We start from the raw sequence: 9,919 nt of genomic DNA, 5'->3' as shown, positions 1-9,919 counted from the left end.
AAGTTGCACGCGCCATATCTATACGTTTTAACCCCAGCTGTTCCCGCTGCCCGTCACGTGACGGCCACCTGCTAATTAAGGTCGCCTAGCAACCACTTACCGTGCCAGAACAGGTCGGTGAGAGATACGTCATCGACTAACAGGGGAACGACCAGCACGTGCACGCAGGTCTTTCTTTTGTTGCCACAACAGTAGCGCGCATCCCCGGTGCTTTGCAGGGTTATGTCTCTTTGCGGGCTTCCTCTCGTTCCCTTCAGACGCCACCCAGCGGCTCGCCGCCTTGTAGCGTCAACAACGCGTCTCCCGCTAAACGCGCCGCGGCACGCTGTCACACGCAAAGCGTGAAATCTGACGCGATGGTTCTCTCCACCGTCCCATTCAACCGTGTGTGTCGGGATCCTCCCTTCAGCCAGTCGTGAGTGTGTGCGCTGGCAACGACACAACGGCAGCGCTTTCAAAAACACCGAGGACGAGCGATTAACAAGCCAATCAAGAGGTAACTTGATCCGGGTTGATTGTTTTGTTCTTCTTTTTCCCGTCTGCGGCAATGTAAAGATGGCGAGAGTGCTCCACAACTTGCTGTTATTTCTGATCCGACTTGCGCTGAAGATCCGCGTGCTGGGCTACTGGTCCCTGATCTACGGCTACTGCGCGCTCTGCACCACCGCGGCCCTGCTCAAACTTTGCTGGAACATCGTCTTGAGGCCGACGGCCACCTTCCAGTGGGCGATCCGTGAAACTCCCCCGGCTTGTCTGAGCGACACGTCCTTGGGAACCCACTGTTATGTCCGGATCAAGGTAAGACGTGCACTTGGACACTAAAAGGTGTCCGGTCCCTGTAAGGGACACACACAAAAGAAGAAAGCCCATTGTCTGTGTGTGTGTTTGTCAGTGTGTGTGTGTTTGTGTCTCTTGCATGCTGGAGGACGTTCACGCGTAAAATGCTGCAACACCTTGCCCGCCGTGTCGCAGTCGTGCGGACACAAACAGGCCTGATCTTTGAGCAGATCGTGAGGCGTCTGTTTATTTTTTAGACGTTTTTTTGTCGTTGTTGTTGTTGTTGTTGTTGACGTTGACGCTGCGCTCAGGTGGTGCTGAAAGAACAGCTCCTCCGCCTCACGTCTCCAACATGCGGCGGGGCTGCCAGCCACTAGAACAACCTTTATGTATTCACGGTTATGTGATTAAACCCCAAGGTATCTTACGCACACTCACACAACACCTGTCAGTTTTGTCAGAATTAAGTATCATTAATTAACCAAATAATGAAAGAAGCAATACTACAAACATTTAAATTGAGTCCTGCATCTAAATGTACAGGGGTGTTATTATCAGTAAATTGTATGTAAATACCCAAAAGTACTGTTGACACGTATTATTGGATTATTGAGATGTTGCTATTGAGCATTTAAATGCTGTGGCTGGTCCATGAGCTCATTTTAATTACTGTGTGCACTCTGTTAATAACAGTGCAGCTGATACATGAAATACTTTACTGCAGCTGTTGGGTATAAGTAATGCAGTCATGAGTACAATATGCAAAGTAGAAGGACAAAGTAGCTTGTAAAATGAAAACAAAAGTACAGTATAGGCATTAGGCTCATAATGCAGTAAGTTACATTCTTCTGTCTAGTTATATTATGCATAACTTAAGCTCTAAACGAAAGCTGTCATCAGAGCAACAAATCCTATTTGATCTTTCTGCTGGGATGGGACACGATGCAGAGAGATGACTTGTAGAAAGTTGACTCAGAGATTCATGTTTCTTTGAAGATATGCACATGGGTAAAGTAAAACAAGAATAAGGAGACCAATAAAAAGAGGAATTAAGAAGGAACAAACAAGGCTGCCAGAGGAGCAAATAATGTGTCCAATGCGTGCAACGATAGGCCGCGTCTCCAGTGTCCATAGCTGCCTCGATGGACGTGTCCGGTCACGAGGAAATAGTCTGCGGGCGTCCAATAAGCATGATTGCGCGACATCGCAAGGCTGTGACTGGTATTTTCCTGTACTTCTATTGTTTTCCTGATAATTACACAACTGCTTTCCATTCAGCTTCCCTGTGGGTACATAAGTCTGTGCGTGAATACTCTGATGTGTGTTTTCCTCTTTTTTTTCTTCTCCCCGCCAGGAGTCTGGCCTCAGGTTCCATTATGTTGCTGCTGGAGAGAGAGGAAAGCCACTCATGCTGTTCTTGCACGGCTTTCCAGAGTTCTGGTAGGTCAAAGAGAAAGGAGGGCGGGGGGGCAATTGTGGCAACAGCTCCACTCCACAGCAGCGGACAACCCCGACTGTAGGATGACGTTTGTTCAGTCGCTTGGTGTTTGTTGCTTCGGCCACCTCTCTTAAAAATGTCCCCTTGACTATATGGGAAGTCTTTAAATCTCTGCAGCCTTTCCACGCCAGCGAGGGAGTTCTCATAAAAAAAAAGGTCAAAAGCCTTCAAGACCCCCTTCTCCTGATATGAAATGGAAGAGAGAGAAGAAAATAAATGGTCCTGAGCGCTGCTTCTGGATCGGGGCCAAAGAGGTTGTCAAGAGCTATAAGCCCGTCCATATCTCTAACATACTATCTCAGCTGCCGACAGGACAGGGATTCATTAACGGGCTAAGGGAGCTTGTTTCTGCTTCATTTCCCCGATATATATATATATATATATATATATATATATATATATATATATACACTCTTCACAGGGACGATGAATCGGGCTGACTCCTATGACTCCTATAACGCTGTCTGAAGAAGGAAAAAAAACGTGCTAATTCCCACTCAGAAAATGAGAAAGAAGAGAGTGCGTGTCGGAGGGGTTCCGAGGGGCTTACTCTGCTTTAAACCTCATCTATATTCTGAGATCTGAGGGTTCAGTGCTGGGGTCTTATACTGACTCATCAGAATCACAGTCAGGGCCTCTGCGTTCAGGAGGAGGAGGAGGAGGACGAGGACGAGGACGAGGAGGACGAGGACGACGAGGACGACGAGGAGGACGAGGAGGACCTCAGTCGTGATGAGGAGCCTGTGCAGCAGACAAGATCTTCAATTAGAAAGTCATCCCAGTCCGCATGATCAGTGGGCGGATTATAATCTAAAACAATTTATATTATGCCGTGGTGGAAAGGACAAAATAATAATTGTGCTGTTAGTTTATAACTATCTCCAAACGGGTATGGTAGGAGCGTTTAAAGGGCCGCTCCACCGATTTTGCACACTTAGTTTAACCGTCATGGGGAGCACTGCTCAGCCTGTGGAAACAGTTGTGCAATGTGCTGTGTGCCTCTCGAGGGAGTTTATCATTTTTTTGGGGAAAATCCACCTGATGATGTCATCGAGGTTACCGTGGGTTTGGGCTCCAAGACGCTTGTTGAGAAAAAAGGTTTTACGTAAAAGCCTGTGATTGCAGATTGTACCCCGCAGGGTGGAATAAATGAACGACACTATTGAATTGCATCATGGGGAACGATAGAACCAATGTTTTTGGGGTAGAACTAAAAGTCAGGATTCCTCGATTTCTGCTTTATTGAATTTTGTTAATTCTTTATTTGAATTTTTTCATCAGCCTCTGCAATGCAAAATACAAGTAAGCTAAATGAATAAATGAGTCATCTCTGTGTGTGTTTGTGTACCCGCAGGTTCTCCTGGCGCTACCAGCTGCGCGAGTTCAAGAGCGAGTTCCGCGTGGTGGCCGTCGACATGCGGGGCTACGGGGAGTCCGACCTGCCGCTCTCACCCGAGAGTTATCGCTTCGACAACCTGGTCACCGACGTCAAGGACATTGTGGAGTACTTAGGTGAGAGAACGCGGCAAACAGTGCGTCTGCGATCTCCAAATAACTCCAAGGAGTCAGAAAAAATAAACTTGTTTATCAGTCTTAAGCGCTGCGTGACAAACTTCCTGTGACTCATTCACACTGAACGTGGCACATTGTGCAGACACAGAGCCCGCCGGCTGCATGCTCACACTGACGGGAAGCTATAGAGCCCGAGGCCGTCTGCACACACCAGCAACCACCAATGATTATCTGGCCAGCATGTCGCAGTTTTAGCATTGCTCACCGGATGTGTGAAATGACCTGAAATGATGTGTCATTGACGGTGCTCCGGTGACCTCTAACTCAGCGCTGTTTCCCCTTCACACCTGTCACCTCATATTCCAGCTTGGCACAGTTTTAGTGCTAATTAAAAGAAAACTGAAATAACTCTGATGGTCTTGACTTTGCTACCCATTCCAACTATCCCCACCAAATAATTTGTGGGTTGCAGCAGCAAGAAGTGTATTTTAGAAACCTAAAAAAAAATCAATAACAATTGAAAGTGTACGCCATATTTAGAATATTTTCACCGTTTTATATCACTGCCAGACAACCCTTTTCATCAGGGAACTGGAGCTGTTCTATCTATATATCTATGCTCTCTTCTGAGCCACAAGACTCCCTTTACAAAAACAGTCATTTTACATATCTCCCGCTGCTTCCATTGGTCAGTTTGTTTCATGTTATTGCACGAATGATTCATCGTTCTTTGGTAAATCTCCTGTGTTCTGCAAGGTAAAAAACACTGTTTCTGTCAAAGGAGTCCTGTGGCTTTGAAGAGAGCATACAAGCAAACAGTTACATCTTCAATACATTTTGCATGACATTCAGCAACCTATGTATTCAAAGTTGCGTTGGTTTCTATCTGGCAAATTTTAGTCAGATGTTCAGGTGTTTGGTGCTGGGATGGGCTGGGTTTTTAGAGGGTTCTTTTCCCTCGTTTCCCAAACAACTAGCTGTCGCATCTGTAAACGGAATTAATAGGGTTTATAAAACCCTCTCTAAACGAGCTGAAAGGCGCTAAAATGCTCTATAAAGCCGAGGGGAACTGCAGAGACAGGTGATGCTTCCCTATAGGTTCATCACTACGAGCCACGCCGCTCAGTTCATTACACAAAGTCCATCGCTGTTATAAAGATATTGGGTCGTGCAGCTTTAAATAATTCCACAACAGTCTGTGTTTCACAATTTTTAACCCAGTGAAGATCCAGCCCAGAAGAACCACAATGACCTGTAAATATTCTCAAGCAACACATTTCTGATTCAATATTTAAACTCTCTGAGGAAGTGCTTTTGAGAGAGGTCTATCGTTAATGTTTTGTAGCTCCTACGGTTATCGCTGTCTATAGCTAATTCTTTACAGTGCTTTCAGGAGATAAGCACTCAATAATGCATATTGCTGCCAATCATTCACTCAATGGTCATTAGAGTGGAAGTGGGAGACTAGCATTGAACGCGTGACAACTGCTGGACTGATCTGTGATTGGACTTTGGGGGCAATTTGTCCACCATGCTGTCAGAGCCCACATTGTCCATGCAATCAGAGGCTTGGCCTTTAACCGTGTGTGGCAAGTAGCGTTGCCCTTTTCCTCGCCGCAATGGCCCTTTCCAAAAGTGGCTCCCAGACTTGGCTTTTACGACGATCCGGTTTTAAAGAGCACATGCTGGTGTGATTCATACCGGTGGCTGTAAATGGCACCAGCAAAAGGTAAGAGGATTAGTTTGCAGTCATTGGAACAATAATGTGATCAGAATCCGTAAGACTGATGCCCTGACCTTGAGCTGCATCTGGCTGTATGTCATGAAATACATTCATTTGATGGTTGTAAATGTCCTCTGAGGGAGGAAGCCGGCCATAAAGAAGTGAGAACAGTATTGATTTCCAGGCCCTGGCGTGCATTAATGCCCTCCTGCTACAATAACAGTTGCTCTGTCTCACGTCTGTTTGCTTTGCTTCCAAGGGTACAACAGATGTTGCCTGGTTGGCCACGACTGGGGTGGGACCATCGCGTGGCTGTTTGCCATTCAGTACCCAGAGATGGTGACGAAACTCATTGTCCTGAACAGCCCACATCCTTCTGTGTACACAGGTAGGAATCACAGCAGAATCTTTATGTTGTGAAAGAAAATCACATTTGTTTCCTCATACTGATTAGAGAGACTCGGGTTTGGCCTTTGGATTATTGCTGTAATTATTATTATCATTAATTAGGAAATATCATTACTCCAATTCCACGTTTGCGTCCATCTGGCAAATCCTCCCCTGTCTGAAGGGGAAGTTAATGAGAGGCTAATTACAGGAGGTTAATGGGAAGCCGGGACAGCTGGTTAAACTGAAAAAAGTCGTTGGAAGCTATCGTGCCGGCGACCCCCGCAGCCAGCGCGACCAGGCGAGGCGCCGGCCTCGAGTTTAACCGTCAAACAAACAGCTGAACTTCTCTCATTCTCCAGATTACGCTCTGCGCCACCCGAGCCAGCTGCTGAAATCCAGCCACTTCTTCTTCTTCCAGCTGCCCTGCTTCCCGGAGCTCATGCTCTCCATCAACGATTTCAAGGTTGTGTGTGTGTGTGTGTGTGTGTGTGTGTGTGTGTGTGTGTGTGTGTGTGTGTGTGTGTGTGTGTGTGTGTGTGTGTGTGTGTGTGTGTGTGTGTGTGTGTGTGTGTGTGTGTGTGTGTGTGTGTGTTTCGGTGCGTGTTATTACGGTGTCGGACTATTTTAGGGTTCAGTGTGACTATTAAAAACCTCCAGCTGTGAAAGAGTTTGGTTGGAGTAAACAAAAGGATCAACTAATCCGGGTGAAAATGTAAAAATTATCGATTACTACCAAATGATCCGCTAAACTGGATAAGGAGCATTTTGGGGTTTTGTTGCCATAAATAAGGCAGTGCTGTTGACAATGTGGAATAAGAGGGCACAGTGCATGTAGCATGTGTACAGTACAGGTTTGCCAAACCGTTTGGGTTTTAGAAAATGCAACGTTTATTTATTTTTTTATTGTTATTTTGTGGTTTTCGACATTTTGGACAATGACCACTTGCTTACATGCCGAGAGATAGAGGATACCACTACATGGCATGATGAGGTTAAATTGATACCACTCTCACCTCTCTTTATGCTGAGTTTAGCTTAGTTTAGCATAAAGTTTAGCTTAGCATAATGACCTAAAACATGGGGGAGGGAAATAAACACGTTATATCTTGTTTGTTTACGCACACAATCTAAAAGATTTACATTGATTCAAGATTCGTTTCGCCTTTTTCAAACTTCATCCCATTTTCAGAGTGACGATGCAGTTTAGATATTTGCTTATGAAGTGCACTATTAGATAATGTTCGTTTATGCCTGTGTTTGGAGTTTTCAGAAGTAAAAGCACAGCATGTAATGAGTGCCAGAAGGTCACAAGAACCGATTTAAACAGCTGAAGTACCTTTCCTGACTCTGCCGTACATGTTTTCTTGGTCAAATGGTACCAGTCACATGAATTCACCCCGGTGCTTTTTGGCTGCCTCTAGGCTCTAAAGGCCCTGTTCACCAGCCGCAACACAGGGATCGGAAGGAAAGGCCGGTGGCTCACGGCAGAGGACTTGGAGGCCTACCTGTATGCCCTCTCACAGCCGGGAGCTCTGACCGGAGCCCTCAACTATTACAGGAACGTCTTCAGGTGGGAGACACTCGCCGTCATTCCAACGCGTGAGGCTGGCTGGCTCAGAGTGATACACCACACAGCGGATCAAATAATGAAATATATCAGCGCATGCATTTCTGACAAGTGAACTGCACATGCATGGCCGAGCGCGCCATCTGCTCCCTTCTCGAGCAATGGGTTATCTCAGAATAGCTGTTGTGTGCTTATGTAAAAGAGATTTCCATGACCCGTGCCCAATTAGTCTCTCCGCAAAGCAAAGTATTCTGTACGTAAGCACCTGGGACACAAATACGTGAACATATGGCAACATCCATGCATGCATTTTTATTTAGCTCCTCTTATCCGGTCCAGAGTTGTGAGGGGGGACGTACATTGTGTGCATTAACTTTAGCTTCATGACTGTAGGGGAGACCGTGCAAGAGACAAATTCAAGCTATACAGGTGTTTCTAGACTCATTACTAATCATATAAACGATGGCCCTGTTCAATTCGAGTGTCCAAGTAAGTCTGTACAATGAGCCAGCATGAACAATTCCGGGACCCTGTATCAAAATGGCTTCCTAAATTGTAGATATTGACTTCACTTTCCATAATTACTCATGTTTTTTCTGTTTTAAGATTAATTTTCCCTTTAAAATCTATCATGAAGTAACCTTTTGGTCTTTTTTTCCCACTTTTTCTCTCCTTAGCTCCCTCCCCCTGAGCCAGAATCATGTCAGGTCTCCCGTGCTACTGCTGTGGGGCGAGCGGGACGCCTTCTTGGAGCAGGAAATGGCCGAGGCCTGCCGCCTGTACATCCGGAATCACTTCCGTCTCAACATCATTTCTGGGGCCAGCCACTGGCTGCAGCAGGACCAGCCCGACATTGTGAACACCCTCATATGGACCTTCCTCAAGGAGAGAGAGGGACGCAAAAGCCACAGGAACTAAATCCACAGTGAGGCCTCCACCAGCCTTTTTCTCCCCCTGCCCCCCCCCCACCACGCTTGCCACACCCGGAAGCCTGGAATATGCCAGCAACATAGTGAAAATGCAATCATTCTTTAAATAGTTCACAATTCAAATATTCTTCTTTTTTTTTTTTTTTTAAGAAGTCATCAGTAAAGGAAAGAATCAAAGCACACTTCACTGGAGCGGACACATGAGCAGCGTGGGTGACACATATTCAAGATGTTTTTTTGCACATGCTACACCGCCTTAAAGTTCGTTGGTTACAGCATCACAAAATGTCAAACAAATCTCCTCGTAACTTGTATTGTGTGGTGCCTTTTGAACTTTTTGCGTTGTAAAGATGTCCTGAGAGACTGCTGTACTCGTGCGTTTCTCTGGGTTGCTCCACTCTCCTTAGGGCCCAGTCCTTTGGGAAGCCGTGACTCTCCCTCTCCCTTATCAGGTTGTGTTGTCTGGAGGAGTTTATTTATTTATTTATTTATTTTTTGTACCTTTTTTTTTCCTCAGAAATACTCAAATGAGAGAATGTCGTTATCTTGATCTTCCGGTATAGAAATGTGGTTGACTATTGTAATTTTTTTTGTATTTATTCCTACACACTGCATTTTGAAATTCACTGAGCCAAGTCTACACTATTTGATTTTTTTATAAATAAACTAAATGTCAATCTGTTGGGACCTCACAGCTCTTTATTTAAGGGGATGGTAGCAGTGGTGCGTTTGAAGCTGTGCGGCGTGCTCTATTGACCCCCGTGTGTTTGCTGTTTGCTGTCTCTGAACTGTCACTCTGAGCTTTTACACAGAGGAGATGAAAAACACCAGAAATAGCAATGGACGTACTGTTAAATATAACACAGAGCTGAGGGGCACAGCAGTTGGTTATTTTTGGTCTTCTCAGTAGAACAAACATTTTTATATATATAATTATTTATTTTTTGATTCATGTTCCTTTTCGATGCGGTTATATGCCAACAGAATTGTTGATGTGGAATTACACTGAGGTGTCTTACATAAACATGTTTTTAGTGCTGTGCCAGCACCCAATAGCAGCTTTTTAGAGAAGAGATCATTCGGGCAATGCATGATTATGTCTGTGTCAAACAATATAAACCATTTGAGAATATTTTCCTCATTAGCGGCTTATTTTATAATTTATAAAGCTTTAATTAATTGTCTGTTACCTATTCATTAACCCATTAGTTTCAGCACAATAACCCTAAAAGTATGTATTTGGAAAGTTGTATATTGCACCAAATCACTCTGCAGTAGATCTCACTATCCAACCAGATTGGACTTTTTGTTTAACGCTGATTCAAACATTTACAGATACATTTGCGCTGACATCATAGGTTAAGAGTAATGATGCAGGAGAGGCCAATGACATCAGCGCCAGTCAGGGGCAAGCTCTGTTGTTGCCTTCCAGGCAGTCGGATATATTGGAACCAGCACATATTTTTCAGGGCAGTATTTTTGTGACCTTTTTTTTGGAAGTAGATATGATTATCATACAGATT

General features: G+C 44.9%; 1 protein-coding gene across 1 annotated transcript; it reads left to right on the top strand.

Moving 5' to 3' along the window:
• Positions 1-555: 555 nt before the first annotated feature.
• On the top strand, positions 556-8,385 carry ephx4 (epoxide hydrolase 4; the record flags this gene model as incomplete). The annotated part of the gene is made up of 7 exons (XM_079221522.1): positions 556-798; positions 2,132-2,217; positions 3,630-3,787; positions 5,770-5,898; positions 6,260-6,363; positions 7,322-7,470; positions 8,145-8,385. 7 exons carry the CDS (start codon positions 556-558, stop codon positions 8,383-8,385), a joined length of 1,110 nt encoding a protein of 369 aa, XP_079077648.1.
• Between the last annotated feature and the right edge of the window lie 1,534 nt (positions 8,386-9,919).

The sequence above is a fragment of the Taurulus bubalis genome, assembly GCF_910589615.1.
Source record: "Taurulus bubalis genome assembly, chromosome: 7".
NCBI classification, from domain to species: Eukaryota; Metazoa; Chordata; class Actinopteri; order Perciformes; family Cottidae; genus Taurulus; species Taurulus bubalis.
This window is presented reverse-complemented; position numbering and strand designations above follow the sequence as displayed.